The sequence below is a fragment of the Peromyscus maniculatus genome, chromosome 21 (genome assembly GCF_049852395.1).
Source record: "Peromyscus maniculatus bairdii isolate BWxNUB_F1_BW_parent chromosome 21, HU_Pman_BW_mat_3.1, whole genome shotgun sequence".
Taxonomy (NCBI): domain Eukaryota; kingdom Metazoa; phylum Chordata; class Mammalia; order Rodentia; family Cricetidae; genus Peromyscus; species Peromyscus maniculatus.
The window spans coordinates 61,075,902-61,099,707 of NC_134872.1; the positions used below are offsets into that span (position 1 = coordinate 61,075,902).

The 23,806-nt window shown below is 41.9% G+C and overlaps 1 protein-coding gene across 1 annotated transcript in view; it reads left to right on the plus strand.

Moving 5' to 3' along the window:
• Col9a1 (collagen type IX alpha 1 chain) overlaps nucleotides 1–23,806 on the plus strand; it is an 86,411-nt gene that overhangs the window by 40,601 nt on the left and 22,004 nt on the right. The window contains exons 20-33 of the mRNA XM_076557106.1: nucleotides 1,839–1,892; nucleotides 4,794–4,847; nucleotides 6,754–6,807; nucleotides 6,956–7,009; nucleotides 7,135–7,188; nucleotides 7,608–7,661; nucleotides 8,642–8,686; nucleotides 10,163–10,216; nucleotides 10,309–10,362; nucleotides 19,829–19,882; nucleotides 20,458–20,529; nucleotides 21,022–21,057; nucleotides 21,729–21,773; nucleotides 23,114–23,146. Of these exons, the coding sequence (XP_076413221.1) occupies nucleotides 1,839–1,892; nucleotides 4,794–4,847; nucleotides 6,754–6,807; nucleotides 6,956–7,009; nucleotides 7,135–7,188; nucleotides 7,608–7,661; nucleotides 8,642–8,686; nucleotides 10,163–10,216; nucleotides 10,309–10,362; nucleotides 19,829–19,882; nucleotides 20,458–20,529; nucleotides 21,022–21,057; nucleotides 21,729–21,773; nucleotides 23,114–23,146 (717 nt within the window). The remainder of the gene's footprint in view (nucleotides 1–1,838; nucleotides 1,893–4,793; nucleotides 4,848–6,753; nucleotides 6,808–6,955; nucleotides 7,010–7,134; nucleotides 7,189–7,607; nucleotides 7,662–8,641; nucleotides 8,687–10,162; nucleotides 10,217–10,308; nucleotides 10,363–19,828; nucleotides 19,883–20,457; nucleotides 20,530–21,021; nucleotides 21,058–21,728; nucleotides 21,774–23,113; nucleotides 23,147–23,806) is intronic.

Here is a 23,806-nt window from a genome sequence, read left to right on the forward strand (position 1 = left end):
ACTGAATTCCCTTTCTTGAATTGCTCTTCCCCTCAGCACTAGTCTCTTGTAAAACAGATTTTATTTATTTATTTTACATGTATGAGTGTTCTGCATGCGTGTATGCACCATGTGCATACAAAGCCTATGAATGCCAGAAGATTCCTTAGAACTCAAGTTATAGACAATTGTGAGCTGCCATGTGTAGATGCTGAAAACTGGCCCCAGGTCCTCTGCAAGAGAAGCCAATGCCCTTAACTGCTGAGCCATTGCTCTAGTCTCTGAAAGTGGTTAGAGGGACTGTGCAGATCAATGTTTACTTAGAGGTTAAGGCTGAAAAATGGTTATGAGCATCTAAGAAATGGTTTCTTTTCTGGGCCACATGAGACCTTCAAGAGGACGTTGTGGAAGAGTCCAGACATTTTCTCCAGACGTTTGCCTTCTCTGAGCCTTTACTAGGAGGCGTTAAGGAACTTGACTCTTATTTCCTGGTGGATAGTGCCAGGTAGTATAGTTTGTTTGCTTTTGCTTTTTGGATCTAATGAAAATTAGGTGTGGGTTGTATATAGTTTGTATATTGTATATAATTTCAAAAGAATCCATTCTCAAAGATTATGGAATTATGTTATGTAGCTCAAGGGATCCAATGGGAATTACTATCAGTATCTGCTGACCTCCTGGTGTTTGAGAGGAGGTATGTTCAAATGTTTCTGGAGAATTCACAGATTTTTTGCCTCATAATATACAAGCACACTCATAAAGCCACGCATATATTTATAAAAAGAACATTTCTATGGTGTATTTGCATAAGGAGTAGTCATTTTGAGTGCTTATTTTTTGGGTTCCTGTATCACAACTACTTTTAAAATTTTTATGTACAGAAATTGTCTACTGAGTCAGTAAACGAGCTACATAAGTTAGAGTGCTTAACCTGATATGGCCACATGCTGTACTTGGGAATTTCAGACAATTTCTCACTGACATACAGAGAATTTTGTGACTGAACTAGATGAAGGAAGGCTGGTCCTGGGACTGTCCATCTTTCCCAAGATGAAGAGGAAGACCACGGCACCCTAAAGAATCTTTTTCTTAAGCCAGTGTGGAAAGTCGGCAGATGTCAAAAGTAGCTAACCTCTAATGGAGCATGCGCTCCCAGCTGTGCCCCGGGGAGCACCCAGGCTCACCCTTTCTTTACCACAGGTTTATGGAAGAATCCTTTGCTGTGGGACTAGCAACATTTCGGTGCTGAAAGACAGCCTGAAAACCTCTCCACTTCCTCATGCTTAGGCTTATTCACGCCTGTGCCTGTGATTTCTTACTATGCCACATTGGAGTTCAGAACACCCTTTATTGTAGGAGCAGCATAATAAATACTGGTGACAAGTGGTTGGTGGGCAGTCCAGCTCTATTTCTGGTAGTACGTTTTTATGGGTTCGACTGGAACTGCCTCACTTTGACTGCATGGATTTGTAGGTAGCTATTATTTTAAGAGTTAAAATAATGTTACCCCTAACAGACTACAAAAGAGGTGGACATGGGAGTGTGGGTTCTGCCCGTGAGTTAAAAGATGTTACAAACACTGTCACAGTTGCTTGTATTTATTTTCTAAAGGCCATCAATCATTGCATCAACTCAATTTGCATAGAGTTACATAAGCCTTTAGAATTTTACCAAAGAGTTTTAAGCATTGGCATTTCACTTGGACTTTTCTTTCTCAACTAGAAATGTTTGCCTATGTATGCTGTCACATACTTAGTGTCTTCTGTCATTATGCTAACATGCTTTTTCTGGATCAGCATCTGCAAAGAGTATGTGCTTTGACTGAAATTGTTCACCACCCTCCTCCCTTTGCTTTTCAGGGAGCTCAAGGCCTGAGAGGGATCACTGGAGTAGTTGGAGACAAAGGAGAAAAAGTGAGATATCTATGATAAAGGCATAAAATAAGAGTGACTTTGCCTCCAGTAGCATCACTTTTTAGTTTATCTTTTATGTGTTTATATGTTTTTTATAATACCTAATACAATGCATATTTCGTAAGCATCTACAATGACAAGAAAACCATGTGCACTTGTTAAGTATAGAGACATTCCCCCCCCCCCACCAAATATTTTTGGTGGGATTCATGGCATAGAACCCATGGGCATGGGAGAATACTATCTTAGGTAAATTAGAGTAAGTGGGGGTAATGTTCTAGCTTTGGCATTATTTGTAGCTTGTGCTCACAGTACTGACACAATGCTGGGAGTGTTTCTGGTCCTGCCAGGCAAAGACAAGGGAGGATAGAGAGGGAGAGGTAGGATCCCGAGACCATGTCAGCTGCTCTGCCTTAAACAGGGGCCACCCAGTTGTGGCCACAAGTCACCAGCCTGTCCTTTGCCGGTTTCAGAAGTCAGGTTTTCCTGGCTCTTCCCACGCAAGGCACCTGCAAGCTCCAAGGACAGTTTGAAGGACAGGCTCACATTAAGTGTCTTACTTTTTTTGGAGAGGCAGAGAAGTAGATAAGTAATTATGGTGCAATTTGGGGAAGAAGCAAACCTGAAATCAGGCGGCTCAAGGAAGGTGCAGCAAAGCAGGGGCTTAATCTGGGTGTGACATCTGGGAGGGTGGGCCCATGCCAAAGCTGACTTCAGACGGCAGGAGGAGGAGGTGCGGTGGATGGTGAGGGATGAAGACACACAGCGGTGCTTCCACACAGCTTGGTGGAGAGACTCTCCTAAGGAAAGATAATGGGAACGATTCACAGTATCCTCAGCAATATCGCTTTGGGGGCATGAATGTGTGTGGGATTGTATCTAGTGTTTGGGACAAAAACAATTGCCACTTCTCAGAAAGTTTATTCTGAAAGCCAGTTTGTGGACTACAGAATGTTTAAGAATTTTTGCCCATCAACATTTGGGACCCTGGTTTGGCTCTCTTTAGAGCCATTTTTGCTGATTTTTATTTACGATTAAGTAACAGTAAGATTTCATCGTTGATACACAATAGACCAAATTAAACCCTTTTTAGAAGAGCTACAGCTCCTGTGAATTACAGGCCTGGCTCGTCTACCATATTTTCCTTAATCTCTCACACTAGAGCTTTTCTAGATATTTCTCTGCCTGTTTTCTTTTCTCCATCTCTTCTAAGGTATTTCTTTAAAAAACACACACACAATACTGAAGTCTTGTATATTTGGACATCCACACTACTTTAAGTAACATTCTATGTGCATCTCTCGGTTATTAAGTAATAAAGTCCATTTATTTTGATGCAGCCAACACCCAGGCTGTCATCCCCTCCCCGCCCCAGATTTAACTCACTCCATAAAATAGGTGACCTCTCTTTGAAACTGATTACTGTTCTTGATATGTTCTTTATTTGAGGTATTTCTCTATTTGATATTTTTCAAAAATTTTCATTTCTCTTCATTTCTGTCAAATTGCTTAAAAAAAAGACAGCTCCCCTTGTGAACACAGATGTGGAATGGTTACCTAGTAACAGCACTTTGGGTCTGAGCTCATGCTGAACTGCAATAAGGTAGAGAGAGAGAGAGGGTGCATCAAAGCCATTTCTATAATGCAAAAGCTGGGGTGTGCTCTCATAATGCAAGGTGAATGATGAATTCAAGGTCTTTTTCAGGTGTTGCTAATCCTTTCTCTTCTGCTGAGTGGAGAATGGCTCTGTTCTGTTGTAGTTTTTAGTGATCAAAGAATTTCAGGGCTCTGTGGTACCTCTGCTTCCATAGTGTGTTTTTTTTCCCCCTCTTTGAGTCCACCTGTGTGTGAACTTCCTATCAAATGCTTTCTAGTTTTTCGTTCTTACCAGGTCTACCTGGTTTTGCTGGCCTGACATCTATCCAGTGCTCTTTGACTGCTTTCCATTTCTTTTTATGCCTTCCTCATTTCATCTACGTCATTAGGAGGCTGTCCATCTGTCTGTCCACTCGACTCACCCTTCTGCTTTTCCTCATTCACTTTGTGGACGAGAGGGACATCTCCGGATGGAGCATGTATTTTGCCAAGGAGAATGTGTAGTGAGCACAAAACCCACCGCAGTTTTGTTTTTAAAGAAAACCACCTTCCGATTCTAATGAAGAAAACAAAGATGGTTTTTAGTCTGTAGCCAAGTTCAAGGTCCTTTGCAGCGGACTAGACTTGAAAAATGGAGACACTTCCTCTGTCATGTGACAGGGTGGACCTATCTGGAGAAAATAGGTTGATTACTATATATAAAGTAAATATCAATCCAGGAGTAGGGATGTCTCGATTCGTCTAAGAGTCGAACAGTCCCCTCTTCTGAATCACATAGGCATGTGATTTACTTTTATTCTAGATCAGGGATGGGGTGGTGGTTTCTAGAGTTGTTGAAGGCTTTCTTACATCTGTGGCACTGTAGAGTCCTCTGTAGCTACCCCCAAATTCACACTTACCTCGAGGCTCTAAGACCTCCAGCGTTAGTGAATTCCCATAGCCACTCAGAGCCTTTTGAGGCTGACTGCTAAATCTTGTTCAGTAGGTCTGCTAAGTTCTCTGAATGAGAACCAGTTTTCAGTTCATGTCAGCAGTTGAGTATGGAGCCATCGTTAACTTAAAATGTCTGGAGTGGTATCCCTTATCCCAAGTGCTGTTGGCATGATGAGCAGTCCACACGAGTGGTACCATGTCAAGTGTCTAATGAGTTACTCCTCAGCGTTCATTCACAAATACAGTACACACTAAAAACATAAAGCCTCCTGTTATTCTGGCTGGTATACTTCTTTAGAAAGATGCTGCTGCTGCTGCTGCCCTTTAACATGCGTGACTGATCTGAATTTTATTTCTTTGTCTTGTTTTCAGGGTGCCCGAGGATTTGATGGAGAGCCTGGGCCTCAGGGCATTCCAGGTCCAGCTGTAAGTAGTTTTTGTTTCACAAAAAAACAGTGACAGTTTTTTTTTTAAAGCAATGATACTCTCCCCTCTTTTCCCCTCTCCTACCGCCCCCTCTTCTCTCATTCCCTCCCTTTCCCTCTCCTTTATTCTGATATATCATCTTGCTATGTAGCCCTGGCTGGCCTTAGGCTAGCAGTGATCCTCTGGTCTCAGCCTCCCAAATGCTACTATCACATTCAACCAAAACACACATTTCTAATTTACCCCACTTTTCTTTTCTTTCTTTTTCCCTTTTTCTTTTTGTTATCCATAGGGATACATATAAATAGCTCATACATGTAAATAATTAAAATGGAAAAATAGAAGCCAGGTCTGGTTGTACAGGCCTGTAATTGCAGTTACTCAGGAGGCAGAGCTAGAGGAACCCCAAATTCAAGGCATGGTTGGACTACAGAGTGAGTTCAAGGCTAGTCTGCCCAACTTAGTGAGACCCTGCCATAAAACAGAAAGAGGACTGGAGACATAGTTCAGTGGCAGAGTACTCTCCCAACATGTGAAAGGCTCTAGGCTCAATCCCCAGTGCCAATAAATAAATAGAAAATGAGCAAAGGTTTCCATATTTATTTAAAAATGACAGTCTTTCTTCTGGGTGCAGAGAACTAGTTCCCTGGTTTTCTTAGGGGGTATTCCCTGTGGTCACCTGTTTCTGTGATTGTATCTTCTTTTTGCTTTGGTGGTTAGGGTACTTTGATTGACAGCAGTGACCATGTTCCTGGGTCCTAGGCAGCTCTACCTTTTCCTCTTTGATGGTTTCAGATCTCACTGTTCCACACTTTGACAACCATACACGCATGTATCATTGTTTAGATTTCCTCACACCTTTCTGAAGATTTCACAGATAAAAAATCATTATTACTCATCTATACCACAGAAAAGGTAGACATTACACAAGTCAAACAAACTTTCTCACTATTAAGGTACAGTGGGGAAGACAGGATGTGGTTCACTGATCCAGTACATGAATTGGGACAGAGGTGATTCATGAGAGGAAGAATGCTCTGGAAAGCCCTTCTGGGAAAGGAAGCAAAGTGCAGGGAGTGCTGTGGTGATATGGTTTGTGTTATCACAGGGCTCCTGCTGTCTAGATGAAAGGTGTGTGCTGGGAAGATGAGCCTGCATGGATCAAGTAGAAATGATGTCTAAGCAAATAGAAATGTATTGTAGATGATGCCTACTACCAAGATGAGCAGTCTGAGCTGAGAAATGACAACAGAGAGCCAGATTAAGCTTGGAGTTGTTAAACAATAAAAAAAAACCCCTATATTTTAAGAAAACATCTCGTCTATTGCCACATATAGCATGTATCATTAGATGGATGCTCTTTGCATAACTATTATTATTGAAGTGGGAACTAAATGGCAAAGAAACTACAGGTGTCTAATCTATTCCTCAGCCCACTATAACAGTCAATGAGATTAGCTTCTATGTAGAGATAGTGAACAATGTTGTTGCTTTTAAGGTGCAATTCAATCTATTTCACATGGACATCCAGAGCACAGAAAAATTATGCACCTGAAATGAAAATAAAAGACATACAACCTCAGTTATCCCTATATCAATGATCAAGACAATTTTTACAAGATTTTTTTGAACTGAGCATTTGCGATAGATCAGAGTAATTTTGAACAAAGAGCAACAGTTACTCAATAGCAGCTCAAAACCATCTATAACTCCACTTCCAGGGGATCTGATGCCAGCTTCTGGCCTCTTCAGACATCAGGCATACAGGTGGTGCACAGATATACACACAGGAAAAACATACTTTAAAAAAAGTTACCCAGTAGTCTGCGATGTGGACGATGTTTCCTAACCTTCAAACACAAGTAAGTAAACTTTGTTCACGCTGGGAACTCCTGTGTTTATACAGGGTGATCAAGGACAGCGAGGCCCTCCAGGAGAAGCAGGTCCTAAGGGAGACAGGGTGAGTACAGATGAATCCTCATCGCCGCAACAGAGCCTGAGTTTCTGAAATATCTGTCAGTTTGGTGTATTTGCATGACCTGTGCATTGCACTCATTGAAGATGCCTTCTTTCCTCTTTCTCTTCTGCACTGGGACGTGGGATTACAGGGTGCTCAAGGTTCCCGAGGAATTCCTGGATCCCCTGGGCCAAAAGGAGACACGGTATGTCCTGAGCTGTAGGTGTCAAATACAGTTCCCAAGGTTACCGTCTTGCCGTGGAACTCCAGGAAATAAGAAGAAGAAGGTGACTGTTTCTAAGACACAGTGTGCTCTTTGTGTGTCCTTAGGGCTTGCCAGGTGTAGATGGTCGAGACGGAATACCTGGAATTCCGGGATCAAAGGTAGCTGTGTGGCCGAGTCCTGTGTGAATGGGGAGATCTCTGCCTTGGACAGCTAAGCTCAACATTTCCATGATACCATTACCAGGAAGTTTGCTTAAACAACTCTGCCACTTTTCCCCCTCCCCTCTTTCAATTTCGAAATTGCCAGCTGCAAATTTCTTATTAAAGTAGTACACTTATTTGCTTGCTTAGGGAACTCGGTAAAATAGACCCATTGATGGAAGTAGACTGCAGGAAACTCTCTGTTTGAATGTGTGTCCTGTGTCCTACCCACCACCTAAGCTAAGTAATTTAAAAGTGCGTCTAAGGTTAGCTGTTGGAAAAATATTTTCATCTGAAACGGCTGCACTCCTCTTTCTTAGAAGAACACATCATCAGTTCATAAAGGTATAATTGTGTGATTAAGAACTTGCTTTCAGGGTGAAGCAGGAAAGCCTGGACCTCCCGGTGATGTGGGATTACAGGGGCTGCCGGTACGTGCTCGTTTTTGGTTGCTTACATGGTCATGATTTATGAATTCGGAGGGCTGGATACGTTATGCATTTTGTTGAGTTCTGAGGGAAAAAAGATACTCTATTTTTTGTTTTCTTGTGTTTACATTTTTGATGTCCCCCCCCCCGTATGATTAGCTGGTCATTTGCCTAAGAAGCATAAAAAGAAGAGTACATTCTGCTTATGCACTATTTAGTTTTATGGTTTTGGTCTGCCTTCTCTAGTATCTTCCTTAAATAGTCTAGGGCAGTGGGCACTGCTTTGTCTCTTGCCTTACTTTTAGCCAGTCTTGGAGTTATTGTTAGCAGGCTGAGGCATGAGGAGATTGAAAGAATTCTCAGGAACACTCTGAGAAAGGTTACAAGTTGGGTTAGGTGATACCTTGAAACATTGAAATTGGCATTTCCCTACATTAGTATGGCTGAAAATTCATATGAAATACATTGTTTGTATTTTTGCATCTTTGAAGGCAAATCTTTCAAGTTAACAAAGGATATTTGGTAGTATCAAGAACTGGCTCCCAATCTGTTACGGCATCTGGCACTTTATAAGCTGCCAGGGGATATAAGGACTCCCAGTACCCAAGTGAGCAAAATGAGGATTTTATTATTCTGTTCAAGAAGCAATGTTATGTCCCTACAGCATCTGTCCTGCCCGAAAGATTGTCTGTTGATGTGAGGGCAGGGCTGAATTCTAGCTTGAAAGGTCATTCTGAAAAAAAGCTTTAGCTTGAAGGTTTTCTTTAAGGTTCAGCCTTAACAAGCCGGGCACAGAAAAACAGAGCACTGCCCACCATGTGTAGCCCCATTACTGATTGGTGTGGGAATGAGGCAGCATGCCCAGCCCAATGCTGCCTTTGAGGTTGCCATGGTGCCTTCCGACTCTTCTCAGACGGTGGTTTGGGATTTGATGGCTCCTCAGATGAGACCGTTAAACCCAGAATCTGTGTGTATTTTTTTAGGGTGTACCTGGGATTCCTGGTGCCAAAGGTGTCGCTGGTGAAAAGGTAAAAACAAACAACAAACAAATAAAAAACCCCTTTCAGTTAATGTTTGCTTCATGCCTTTATGAGTTTATTTTGTGTATAATTTTCAATACACCCAGCCTGGATTGTATTTTAGATTTAACTCCAGGGAGAACTCAGAAAGCGAAACCTTTGGTGGGTCACGTGCTAACTCTCTTTCCCAGCTGCAGAAATCTGCTGATGAGGCTTTCTTCGTGAGAATGTCACCCTTTGCTAGTATTTAAAATAAGGACTCTATTATGAAGCTATACAGAGTGTGTGTCAGATTATGCTCTACAGGGAATTCAAGAACCAGTAGTTGAAAGCAAGAAAACAAAGTGGTAAAACCGCTTTTCTTTAGCATCAAGTAGGTAAAACACAACAAAGGAGAGCTGGCGGCTGGCGAGGTGGTGCCGCTTGTGAAGGGCTCGCCTGAGTTTGATTCCCTAGAACCCCTGTAAGGCCGTGTATGCGACCACATTCCGGGAATGATGCCTGCAGCTTGGTGAACAGTCAGCTTAGCCTGCATGATGAGTGCCAGGCCAATGTGAGACTTGGTCTCTTTTCAGGTCTTGGGCTGTTTCCTTTATTTGTTTCATTGCTTTTTCATGATTTTCTTTCAGTACTTTATTGTTTTCTTCCAGGACTTTATTGTTTTCTTCTAATTTGTTTGCCCTTTCCTCTAGTTGTTTACAGCATTCTTCCCATTTTTTTTCTTTTCCTCTACACACCTCTATCTTCTTCATGATGTTATTCATAAGGCTGTTTTCTTCTGCTTCTTCCAATTTTTGATGTTCAGGTCTAGATGTTGGAGGCGGGCTAGGTTCTGGTGATGTTGTATTGCTCTTCATTTTTTTGTATGTACTTCTGCCTTGACGTCTGCCCATCTCCTTGTGGTTCGTTCTTGGTCTTATCAGTGTACTTGGTTCAGAAAGAGCTGACAGATTCAGGAAGACTCTCTCTCTTGTCGAGATGGGAGCTCTCTTGTCCAAATGGGAACTCTGGGGCAGGATGGAAGCTCTTATCTGGACTGGAAGTCTGGGGCAGGATGGGAGCTTTTGTTCAGACAGGAAGTCCGGGGTAGGATGTGCGCTCTCTGGTCCAGAAGGGAAGTCGGGGGCAGCGAGACTTGGTCTCAACAAAAACAAGTGGATGGTACCCGAGGAATGACACAAAGATGTACTCTGGCCTTCACATACATGCAGCTGCACCCACATCCACAAGCATATATATGTATATACATATATATGCACACACACACACACACACACACACACACACATGCACACACATGTGACCATGAGATTGTATGTACATAGAAACACACACATAAGAAGGAGATTCTGTATCCTCCCAGAGTCTCAATGTGAAACCAGGAGATCAATGCTATTTAAATATAAGCAATGCCCAGTGCGGGTAGGGCAGGCTGATGAATATTTGCAGTCTGAATTACCCTAAATGTTGCATTTTTGTCTCTAGGGTAACACAGGTGCTCCAGGGAAGCCTGGCCAGTTGGGAAGTTCAGGAAAACCAGTAAGACTGCAGTTAAACTTTCTGTCAATGGTGATCGATAGTTACCAGGAGGTGGTCGTTAACTGCTTCTCTTTCTGCTTTCCTTTTCACAGGGCCGCCAGGGGCCGCCAGGAGAGGTGGGACCTCGAGGACCCAGGGGGCTTCCTGTGAGTGCTCTTCTCCCATGCCTTCCCTCTGACAGCTTTGCTGAGTGTCCCTTACTTACAACTGTGTGAATGTTTGAGCAGATCGACAACAAGATGGGAAGGTTAATCTATATCTACAGTGTACCTCCTTTTCAAAAAATGGTACTGAAGATGTGTTTAAAAGAAGTATAAAGGGCTTTCCCCCCCCCCACCTAAGACAGGGTTTCTCTGTGTAGCCCTGGCTGTGCTAGAACTCACTTTGTAGATCAGGCTGGCTTCAAACTCACAGAGATCTGCCTGCCTCTGCCTCCCGAGTGCTGGGATTCAAGTCATGCACAACCACCAGCTAGAGCTTTGTATTTTCATCTCATGTTGGAAGTGTTTTTAGTGTGGTTAAAAACCTTTATTAAGATGTAGTTCAGATGCTATATAAAATTACCCACTTAATTTACATGACATTCATTTTTAGTACATTCACAAAATTATGCAGCCATCAGCACAATCAATTTCAGAATATTTTCATCACCCACTAAAGAAACTCTGTTCTCACTTTTAGGCACTGAGTTCCACTCCCTTCGGCTCTACGCCACCCCAGTTCCACTTTCTGTCCCTGTGGCTTTGCTGATTCTGAAAGTTTTCTATGAATAGATCCCTACAATATGCCTTGCGTCACTTGGTATAGTGTCTCAACAGTCACTATTCTGTAGTATGTTCCAGCACTTTATTCCTATTTGTTGCTACATAACAGTTAACTGTACAGACTAATTACACAGATACATCACGTCCTTTTCACCTATTCATCAGCTACAGGCATTTGAGTCTCCACTTTGGGCTGTTAAGAATATGCCACCATGGGCATTTGTGGTCACACTTTTCTGTGGATGCTTTTGATTCCCTTGAGTATGTACTGAGGAGTGACTCTTCATTTAAACTTTGAGAAGCTTCCCTGTTTCTTAAGTGTAAATATGTCAACTTATATATAAGAACGGAACATATCTACTTGTTTTACAGACAATGCAACAATGTATATCTTCCTGCTAGAAGATACAATTTAATCCATAGAGAGAAATTGACCAAAATTTTCACATTGGACCTAAAGAACACTGGCTGTTCTTCTAGAGGCCCTGGGTTCTATTCCTAACACCAAGGTGAAAAGCTCACCACTGTCTGAAACTTCTGTCCAACGGCATCTGTTGGCCTTTTCTGGCTTTCTTGGGTACTCCATAATATAGTAAAAAACCCATACACATAAAATAAGAGAATTTTAAAAATTCACATTATGTGCTTAAATCTGACTCCACAAAACTCTCTAGCCTTCATTTTGAGTTCTTAGTTTCAGCCTCCTGGATAATAAAAAACAAGGCAGCAAACAAACATTCCAAGTGAGAAGTGAGAACATGTGAACAGATCCAAATATACTTCTCTTAAAGCTTCTCTTGAGTGTGTGGAAAGAGGGTTTTCATGCTGTTGTGAGGCAGGAGAGTGGCATTTTGTGCTTCTAAGAAACCCTAGGAAACCGCCGCCTGTTTCTAGCCATGCTCTTTGCTCACTCACTATTTTCTTCCTTTGGGTTTGAAGCCTATGAATTGCTAACTAAAATACATGCCACAAATGACTGTCAAGGCACTGAGGTTAAAGCCAGATCACATTTCTTAAGCAGTAAAAATGCTGTATGACTGACTCCAGGAGATGTAGAAGTGTTGGGGAATTAATATTTTGAGATTGTTTACTGTTAAATCCACTATTTTTCTTTCTTTTTTAGCAGAAAGCTGTGTATGGTTGAGTGAACATTGACTGTGCACCTATTGTATACCAGGAAAATGCACTGAACACACACACACACACACACACACACACACACACACACACACACACACACACACACACACACCACATAGGGGATGCTCATTATTACCAGTTAAGTGAAAGGAACATGCATACAGTAATAACTATCCAGAGATGGAGCATCAGAAGGGCGTAGGAACAGTCGATTCTCTTAGGTGTGGTGAGCTGGATTAGAGGAAGTTAACTGGTGGAGGCTTTCGGGTTTTGTTTTTCACATGTCTCTGAGTCTTTGTTCCTGCCACTGAGGCTCACAGCATCACCTTTCTGCTGTCACATTTCTTGTCTCTAACAGGGTAATCGATTCTGTCTTCTTTCAGCTCCTCTCTATTGACTTTCTTCTCGGCTTCTGTTTCCTCCACCCTGGCTTGCCTCAGCACCCACTTGGGTTCCTGCACTCTGCTCCCTCAGCTCCACTCTTCACTTCCTCCATCAAGTTGTCTCAGTAGGACACCACTGATAGCCGGTGCTTTCTAGTACTCTTGCATGTCACATGATATTGTCACATCCATGGCTGCCACCCGAGAATACTATGGGAGCACCCGTAATCACTGGGACAAATGAAATTGTCAAACACAGTTCCAAAGGCCCCAAGACACGGTAGTACCTCCAGTCTGCGCACGCCAGAGTATAGGTCTTTCTAAAGTACAGTTTCCTTGCTAACTTTTCCTCCCATTGAAAAATCTTTCATGGCTAAGCATGGTGGCTTTTAATCCTGGTACTCAGGAGCCAGAGTCGGGTGCATCTCTGTGAGTTCAGGCCCAGTCAGCTTGACACAGCAAGTTTCGGGCAAACCAAGGCTACAGAGTGAGACCTTATCTTAAACAACAGCAAAATCATAAAAGCAAAACAAAAATAGTTACAGATTTACACTGGCAAGAGAAAGTCTAAACTCTGAAACTATTTGATAACTTCCTAGTTACACATCTCTCTCTCCTTCCTTTCCTCCTTCCCTCCTTCCCTTCCTTCCTTCCCTTTCCTTCCTTCCTTCCTTTCCTTCCTTCCTTCCTTCCTTCCTTCCTTCCTTCCTTCCTTCCTTCCTTCCTTCCTTCCTTCCCTCCCTCCCTCCCTCCCTCCCTCCCTCCCTCCCTCCCCCCTCCCTCCCTCTTTCCCCCTCCCTCCCTCCCTCCCCCTCCCTCTTTCTTTCTTTCTTTCTTTCTTTCTTTCTTTCTTTCTTTCTTTCTTTCTTTCTTTCTTTCTTTCTTTCTTTCTTTCTTTCTTTCTTTCTGCCTCTCTCTCTCTTTGTCTGTCTTCCCCATCCCCTCATGTGCATGTATGTATATATATGGTATTCCCATGTGTGTGGACACATGTGCCATGTGTGCAGAAACCCAAGGTGGACCACAGAAATCCTTCCCAACTGTGCTTCACCTTATCCATGGAGTTAAATCAGTTAAATCAGTTAAATCTAGAGCTTGCTGATAGGCTAGTCTGGTGAGCCGGCTTATTCCAGAGGTCCTCTGTCTTCATCTGTCTAGTGCTGGAATTACAGGCTGCTGTTTAGGTGGGCTTTGGAGATCTGAAGTCCGTTCTTCACACCTGTGACAACTGCTTTAGCCACAGAGCGATCACCCCAGAAGTTTACCTCTCACTTTCATCCGTGCTGAGGTCACACTTAGTTCTGTGCGCCTCACTAACTGCTCTGACACTTCTTACCCCCCCTGATTCCCCAGAGTCTCACTCTGCATTTGTTTAGCTGGATCTCGGCTCCATTTCTATGAGTCATCATTCCCTACCGAGTTGTTCTGAAGTTCATAACCCTTGGCCTCTCTGTCTCCCCTGCTGTGACTGGAAAGGAGGCAGAGGGATGCCGTATTCATCTCTGTGCCTCCTACATCTCTTTACTTAGGGCCTGCCATAACGCAGTACTCAATATTTTTTGGAATAAGTTGACTTGGAAGCATAATAAATCCTGCCATGCCACTTTCATTGGTAATAACTGACTTCTCACCTGCAATAATTTTTTTTTCAGAAAAGAAAATGCTATTATGTTCTGAATACAATAGCTCTGGTGCAAAGTTTTAATACCAAATCGCTCTCCTGGAGGGTGCATTTGCTCTTTCATTTACATCAATGAATTCCATTTTGTAGACAGATTCACACATTTCTGTGTACGGCTAGCAAATTTGATCAGATTTTCCTGTAAATCTCAAACCAAACTCAGTAGAAGGGATTAGAACATATGTCTAATGTATCCTAGATGCATGTCTTTGCATTTAATTTTTGTTGATTTGATTGCAAGAAGGATTAGTTTTTTTAATTTTTTTTATTTTGACCCTCTAGTCCAGTGGTTCTCAACCTTCTTGATGGTGTAACCCTTTAATACAGTTCCTCATGGTGTGGGGACACCCAACCATTAAATTATTGTCACTGCTACTTCATAACTGTAATTTTGCTACTGTTATGAATCATGATGTAAATATCTGTGTTTTCTCATGGTCTTAGGCTACCCCGGTGAAAGGGTCGTTCAACCCCTGAGGGGGTACTGGCCCTTAGGTTGAGAACCACTGCTCTAGTTATTCCATGGAAACCAAAGCCGTACACATGTGTAGGCTTTCTCTGTTACACTTTCTCTGCTCGGTTTATAATTGGTCTGAGTGGCTCTTGATTCAGAGCAGCCAAATAGACTGGCCTTCGATGTGGTGCTACATTTTAGTGGCTGCTAGCCAATCACTCTCCAGGCTTCTTTGAACTTGCCAGGTTTTTGGATGAGTGGGTTATGTTTGCTCTGCTCTCTTGGTTCTACTGGGGATAGCAGCCTGCTGACTTACCTCCTTCTGAACATCATATGTTCCTATTGTACTTTTCCTGGAGACTCCCACCCCGCCCCAACACCACAGCCTCAAGCAGAGAGGTCTCCATATGGGGACCAGATGGTGTGTTGTTGAATATTCTAAGCTGCACCCCATTCTGCCCAGCCCTGGGCAGTGGTGTGTGAAGCTGATATGTTTGATGGTAAGCATTCAGACAGATTTTTCTCTGCCTATGTATAAAGGAATATTTAAATCCATGCAAGATAAATAATACAACCATATCATATCATAAAATGGAATCCTTTAATACATCCTTGCCACAGGCTGAAAGTTATTCCCTGAGGTAGAGCTCATGTGATTTTCCAATTTAATAGGAAAACGAATTGATAAAAGGAACAGTCTAGCGAAATCAGGATTGATCTTTTGGGTTAAATCAACATCCTCCTTTTTGTTGTTGCCAGAGAGAGACACTTAGTATACAGAACAGGCTGAATATGATGATGTATAATTTCTCACTTCTAAAATTTAGCTAGCATACACCAAAGATAGTATTTATTCTTCAGCTAGTTAGCATTCAGGGTAATTTTGGAAACATAGGAAACATGAGAGCCATGACAAATTAAAGTCATGGAATAGAGACAATTCTTATGGAAAACAATTCTGGTAACATTAAGTCACACTAAGTTTTCAGATTTCTTTGTAATCTTTTATAAATGTCTAATCGTTCCTTCATGAGGGAAGAGGTATCAACTTGAATTACTTGGTGTCTGTGTCTCTGCGGTCTCATGCCGTCACCACCATAGCATGGTTTTCAGTTGGTATTTGTTTGCCAAATTCTGCTGCTATAAGACATTTAGCTACTTTTAAAGTAAGGATTTATGAGACTTTCAGTCTTAACCTTTTATCAGAAGTTTAAGTAAAGTTGGTAAAGATGAATACACAAACTGAAACTGATTGCTGGGTGTTTGCTACACCAGACGCACAGAATTAGAATCAGAGGTGAGGAGGGCTGAGGCTGAGGGAATATGGAGCAAAGTGCTGGAGAACTCCAGTGCAGCCCAGATCTGAAGGGCTTGGAGGAGTCGTTCATAGGCACAGCGCGGACAGAGGGTCCATATCTTCTCTAAAGCCTTGGGTGGCTCTTAGGGATGCGTGGACAGGTGGGTCTGAAGTTTTCAGAGATGCCCGTGGAAGCATGGGAACCCTGAGAGAGACAAAGAGCCTTTTAGTACAATCTCACATATTAACCTGCAGAAGAACTCTGCCTTGATTCTGACTCCTGCTGATTCTCTTGTTATAAATGGAAACTGTTATTGTCATGAGGTGTGTAAATATCAGCCACTGGGAAGAGCATTTCTCTACCAGCCTCCACTGCCCACCCCTGAGAGTGTGGTGACCACATGCTGTTGGGGCATAAGGCTTTGTCATTTATGTGCCTTGCCTAGTTACTGTTGGAATGTATTCAATCTACATTTCCAGAGTGGCTATTTATATCTTGACTACTCATCGTTTTCTTCTCACATTAAAAAAAAAAAACAAACCCCGGAATTTATGTATGTATATGCAGTGTGTGTGTGTGTGTGTGTGTGTGTGTGTGCTTATGTGTATATATTGTACAGAAACCAGAAAAATGACTATCATAGAACTTTGTCCTTTAAGTAACTTGGCTGTAAGCAACTGTTTGGATACTGTTATGAAAATGAATATTTCCGACTTTCCCAGTGAGGTGATCTCCATAGAAACAGCTACACTTTGGTGTGTGTGATGAGGGAGTGAAGACGAACAAAAGACCCACCTTTTTGTGCAGAAGCAGAGGAGCACACATCCACATGTCCCGGGCCTTTCTCCTGGTCCTACACATACAGCGACATCTCCTGGGTCCATCCATCCAGCCGTGCAGGCTGTCCATAGTGGGGCTCTGAGCCATCCACGGGTACTTGCCGCAGGCTTGCCAGTGGCTGGGAAGGACGTGGGAAAAAACAGTAAGAAGTTATGAAAGATGGGAGAAAGTAAGATTTCAGCAGAGAGAATCCTTGTTTTTGACTCATAAGATAGTTAATCTTCCCAAGAGTAAACCAAAGGTTATATAGTCCTAATACTTGGTTTTTGAGAAAGAACTATACTAATCATCCTCAGTTTTGATACAGTAGTATGACTCTTTTATTTAGAAGGGAATACTTGAGACTCTGATGGAGACTAAGCTTTCAGCTTTCCTCTGATATCTGTTTTTCATCACCAGTGGCTAATAATTTTTAAGATTAAAGTCATGTTAAACCAGTAACATTGAGGATCTGCATCACAATGTGGCGGAGAATTATCTAAAAACACCAGTGGTATATGCATACATAAGAGAAGCCATCTTGAACATGGAAGGTCTAGGCCAGATTAAGTGGAACAGAAGCCAATCTTCTCTTCTGTTGCAATTTTTTTGGTTTTTTTTTTTTTTTTTTTTTTTTTTTTTTTTTTTTTTTTGAGACAGGGTTTCTCTATGTAGCTTTGTGCCTTTCCTGGGACTCACTTGGTAGCCCAGGCTGGCCTCGAACTCACAGAGATCCGCCTGGCTCTGCCTCCCGAGTGCTGGGATTAAAGGCGTGCGCCGCCGCCGCCGCCGCCGCCGCCGCCGCCGCCGCCGCCGCCGCCGCCGCCACCACCGCCCGGCTGCAATTTTTTAAAAGTTAAACTTATTCTTTGGCAATGTCATACATATAGTTAATGTATTATGACCACTCGTACCTGACACATGCCTTGCCCTCTTACCCACTCCTCCATACAATCCCCTCTCACTTTTATTGTCTTTATTTAGCAATTCAATGAGTTTAGTCAGGGTTATCTCTGTGAGCATAGGTGTAACATAGTCCCCTGGAGCATGGGGGACTTGCCAGAGCCTACACTACTGAGGACAATGATTCTCCTTCCTCCAGAATTCATCCTTAGTCAGTATTTTCTAGGGAAGAGTGGGCCCATGTGCCTTTCCTGTGCTAGATGTCCAGAGGGAGGACAGGAGATAACCTTTATAAATAGATAGGAAAAAAAAATCTGTTCCAGTGGTCACCTTTCAACTAGATTTACATCCTTCCCAGCTTCTACCCTCAGGGACACTGCCTCAGGCTTCCAAGATGCTCATGGGATTAAGGACCAATGTATTATCCCAAATGCTTATACCTGACAGGTTAATATAAAAATTATTGAAAAGCACTTAAGAGCATTGAGTTTCAATCACTTATAAATCATATGAAATGACTACAATGAACTTATAGCCCACAGCCAGAGGCTGTTGTAATGTGGTAACCTTTAGGGAAATCAAAAATTCAGAAGGTTTACAGATCTCGACACCTTGTTCAACCTAAAGATGAATGGATAACATATAGGCCAGAATAAAACAATCTTACCAGGGGCATTTCAAAGTATTAATTATTAAAATGGAGGGAATACATCATTTTAAAGGAAAACTAACTCAAATGATTCCTTCCAGTTTTATGATAGATCTCAAAGGAAATGTGGCTGATTATCTACTAGTGTTCCACTCAGCTGGGCACAACACTAGGTATACAGCAGGCTTTAGATAGATCGTATGAAACTGTGTTGAGTTCTTAGGAATAGAAGTAAAAGTCTCACACCTTTTCTCAGAGGTTCCTTTTCTTTAAAGTTTAAGGTTTCAAGTAGAATAGAAATTTGAGGTCTTTGATTTCAAATAAAAAACTTGAAATTGGCCCACAAAATAAAATTAGCATTGCTCTTCACAGATCTTCATAGTGAGTCACACTTTCCAAAGTCTGTAATCCTTGAAGACATATTTAGTCCTAGCATGAGTGAAACAAGAAATCTTCTCTCAGAAAGTTTATAAATGTCTGCCATCTGTGTCTTTTTGAGGCTGTGGTAGTGATTTACAGGCGAGCATCTCTGTCTTGTGTTTTCCTTTTTATGCCTTCGTTGAGGTAAGCAATCACTTGCTAGCTGATCCTTTCAGACATGGCTTACTCTGTATCTCAGACATGGCACCATGCCAAATGAGTGGGCATGGAATAGCCCAAGAACACGTCTAAGTGAGGGCTGAAAATGTGTATATATGAATATCCACAATGTAAAGTAGAATGTGACTTACATGCTGAACATTACTAATCATAATTGCATGTACAGGAAGTGGATATGTCCAATGGACCAATGCCATAGCATCCATTGAACAGCATGAGCAGGTTCCATGAGCAGGGTGCCCAGAGGACAATTAGATTCTGGTAGGATGCCCTTACATTGTGGTGGTGTTGTGTTCCCCAAAATATTGTGCACCCTAATAAACTTATCTGGGGTCAGAGAACAACAGAACAGCCACTAGATATAGAGGCCAGAAAATGGTGGCACACACGCCTTTAATCCTATCACTTGGGAGGCAGAGATCCATCTGGATCTCTGTGAGTTTAAAGCCACACTGGAAAGAGCCAGGCATGGAGACTCATGCCTTTAATCCCAGGAAGTGATGGCAGAAAGCAGAAAGGTATATAAGGCTTAAAGACCAGAAACTAGAAACTTTTGGCCTGGTTAAGCTTTCAGGCTTTTGAGAAGCAGTTCAGCTGAGATCCATTTGAATGAGGACTCAGAGACTTCCAGTCTGAGGAAACAGGATCAGCTGAGAAATTGACAAGGTGAGGTGGCTGTGGCTTGTTCTGCTTCTCTGATCTTCCAGTGTTCATACCTGGCTCTGGGGTTGTTTTTATTAATTAGATCTTTTAAGATTCATGCTACACTGCATCTTGAGTTGACGTGAAGGGAGAAGATTTTGTCAACTCCTATGTTGTAGCAAAAACCTGTTTGGAGTGGCTTTTTTGTTTTTTCATGTAATTATTCAGCATTTGACTCTGGTCTGAACGTCCAGCTGATGACAATATGTGTTTTCACAGGGCAGTAGAGGAGAAGTTGGACCAGAAGGGTCCCTGGGCATACCAGGAAAACTGGTAAGTGATGTTTCCCATCTCTATGTGTTTACTTCCTACAAAGCAGATACCGTTTTTTAAAACAGGAAAGGAGAGGAAAATCAATTTGCATAAGGTCATCTAATCAACCACCCATTTTTTGTTGTTATATGAATATGTGAAACTGTAAATATGGAATTTCAAATTGTATCTATGATAGCCTCCAAGAGTATTTTAATCAGTGTGGTTTGAATGTATTTGAAAACCCAGGAAGGCACGAAGTGCTACATTTGGCATCTGCTTTTTCCTGGAATGGAGGAGACTGGTGGATGAAGGCTGGCTTTTGTTTCTAGTGTAGCTCCTGTTTACACAGCATTAGAAGCAACAGCGTGCCACCAGACCCTGAATGAAAAAGTCCACTGTTGCTGAGCTGTGCAGAGGGCATTCAGAGGTGGGGTGGAAGGTGGGGGGCTACCGGCCCCTCTTCTGGGTTACAAGAGGGAGCCAAATGGAAGAGGCAGCGCTAAGTCAACCACACATTGATTTTCGACATGAATCGATACCCCAGGGCCCTGTCTGGCTCGTCAACATTGAGAGATTTTCTGTTTGTTTTCCAGGGACCTCTTGGTAGCCCTGGCCTTCCTGGCCTGTCTGGGCCCCCTGGACTTCCTGGAATGAAAGGTGACAGGGTAAGATAGTCAGCACTCTACAGGCTTTTTTTTTTTTTTTTTTTTTTTTTTTTTTAAATCTGCAATGATGAATCCTTCTTTGTCAAGAAATCAAGCTTGCTTTGCCCAGTGAAGACTTTCTCTAGTGATTATGGTAAAGTTATTCAGAGTTGACATTGAAAAGAAAGAAACAAACCAAAACAGTTACTTCCTGGAAGGAAGAGAAATAAAGGCGGAGAGGCGTGAAGTATCAGTTATAGTTGCAGTTTTTATTTAGTTTATGTTCCTGTCAGTGAAAGTTCATTCACATGGATATGATCAGAGAATGGTCCTGTTACCAGAGACTTGGGGAACAATTGTCCGTAAGAACAGATCTCTTCTGGTCCTCATTAAGTGGTGAGAAATGGGGAACTCTCATCCACCACACCTTCCATCATCTCACTCGGGGATGTTGGCTCATCTGAAATTATACACACAACTCAACATACTGAAAAATTGTTGTATCCATTTCAGGGTGTATTTGGCGAACCGGGTCCCAAGGGTGAACAGGTAAGCAGCGTGTGTGGTTCATGGTATAGGATATATGCTACTTCACGAGGGCAGGGCTGGCTGGTTTGTGGGCATGATGATGATGATGGCGGCTCATAGCCTTTCTCAGTGTACTGTACAGTGAGTGAAACTATAATGGGGTTTGATATGCAACCAAACAGTTTTCATATGCGGAAGCTAATGGCTGTTTCCTGTACTGTACAGTGCTCTTCCTTTGAAGAGTATGGCCCTGTCTCTCTGGCTTGCTGAATTTTATTCAGATGACACAGACTTTTGAAGTCACAAAATAACACATTAAGTATGTTTGAACAAGACCCCAGCAAATACAGTGTGAAAATAGAGTCAGCCCTGAGTCTGGATTCCTATTCCTACTGTAGAAAGCTGCTTTCAAGGGTTATTGAGTTTAAAATTGCTAGATGTCACTGTTAGTTTAATTAAATGAATTAAACTTGATCAGTAGCTGAAACCTGGTCTCACCTCTGTCCTGTCTCATCTACTCTTTTTGGGGGGTGGGTGGGTAGGATTAGCCTGCTGTCATGGAATCGAGAGCTCCTACATGATCCCTGGGGCATTTGGGCACTTATAAATGCTTGTCAATGTTGACTAGTTAAAGTTGACCCATGAATGGAGGACATTTTATCCTAATGTGACATTTTATCTTAATTTTTTAGGGTGCCTCTGGTGAAGAAGGTGAAGCAGGAGCAAGGGGTGATCTTGTAAGATTCTTTATTTTATTTATTTGGTTTATATAAAACTTTTAAAAAATCTGAAAAAAATATGATTTTTCTTTCTGACGCTGTTCTCATTATCTTAAAGGCTAAGTGGGTTTTTCCTCTACTTTGACTAGTGATTCCCAATGCCGAAGGCCAGGCCCAGGCTTGCTAATGCAGATTGGTAGACTTGGCTTTAAACATCTGCAGAGTTCCCTTAGGGATGATGAATTATCCTGTGGTCTCACATCGAGACATTCAAGTTGTTCATATAGCACTACAGAATGCATAGGGATAGACTCTAGCTAGGAAACAATGACTTTACAGCCAGGGAGCTGTGGCTCCCAAGTAAGACTGAGGGCATTCTGTCTACCCTGAAAACATCTGAAGGAATGACCACTGTCTCCATAGGGTGAGACACACTCCACAGGGTGAGACACCTGAGCCTCCAGGAAAGGACAAGAACAGGGCACATGTCTGTGTGCAGAGCTGCTGGGTCTGCTGGCTCCTCATGACAGTTTGGGCAGGAACGATCAGACCTAATGTAGAGATGCATGTTTGAATCCTTCTCCCGTCAGTAAGGTCTTTCCTGTGAAGGAGGCTTCGAGCTCTTTAAGAGCAGAGAAACGATCCGCCAATATTTACTCAGACTTGCGAGGTCTAGAATGAATAGAAATGAAATGCCTGAATTCGGCAAAGTTTCTGGATTATTTTAAAGCAAATTTCTGAGATTACTGCACTTTAGTTTCTGTATTGGCCATTCATTTTTATGTGTTTAGAGAATGTTTTAAAAGTGAAGTCGTTCTATCTTGTAGTGGAGATTTGCTAACACTTGAACGGAACTCATCTAAAATTAACGATGGGAAGATTGCCTAGGTTTATTTCTTTTTTTAAAGCCTGAAAGCATGGATTTTTTGTTTGATAGATTTGGGGAAAATGATTTAAAAAAAACATAGAAAAATAAAAATAAAATTTCAGTGGATAGTTTTAAATGTCTAGCATGTTTGGTAAGAAAAGCTATTGTAATTCATTTTATTACCTGCACATTTTTGTTCTTGCTGCTGAGCACTGTAGATCTGGATGAACCTCACAGAGCTCTGATTGCAGCCTATTAGTCAACAGATTGGTTAGCCAAGGGCTGGGAGGTGGCCTCATTCACACAGAGTTGGGTAGCTGAACTGGAATGACAGCCTACATTTTGAGTCAAACATGTTTTTTACAATTCGGGGCTCCATCTGCACATGGTTTTTCTATATGTTAGCAGTACAATAGCATTGGAAAAATGTTTTAGGAAACTATGTAAAGTGAATAAATTGTACTAATATAATTTTCTTCTGCTGATTTAGGGAGATATGGGATTACCTGGCCCAAAGGGATCTGTAAGTATGATGAACAACAATGGTACAAAATTAAAAACATCAATAAAGCTGTAGAAAATGTAATACTCTGCTTCATGAAATGATTGTATAAAATTAAATTTCTTGAAGGACTTCAAGGAAATCCATATCAAAATTTGCTCTGTAATAATGGATTCAACCAGTAGGAAGAAATTCTCAGCTGTGTAAATGGATCTAGCTTTTGAACTCACCGCTCTAAAGAAGGTTTTTGTTTTGATATTAGAAATGCCTCAATGAATGTTACATTATAATGCTCTGATATCCTCCCCACATGGGCCATTTCCGAGAGCTGGCACATGCTCTGCAGTGAGGCGAACAACTGGATCTCAGTGGTGGTTATACTTCTGCAAAATATTTCAATAACTTTCTTGATCTCCCTTGTGTCCTAGTCAAGGACCTGAGAGAGAAGCGGAGTATAAAACAAAATATAACAGAGAATCATCAGAACCATAAAATGATTAGCTTCTTCAATTTTGTTATTTTACAGAAACTAAACTCTTATATCCTTAGAATAGATGAATTCAAAATTATAGATCTAATTCATAGGAAACCTGAGGCATCTTGATAATGTGCACACCAACACCATTAGGAACTTAGAATTTAGAGAGAAAAGGTGAAGTTTAGATGGTAATCTCAAAGGCC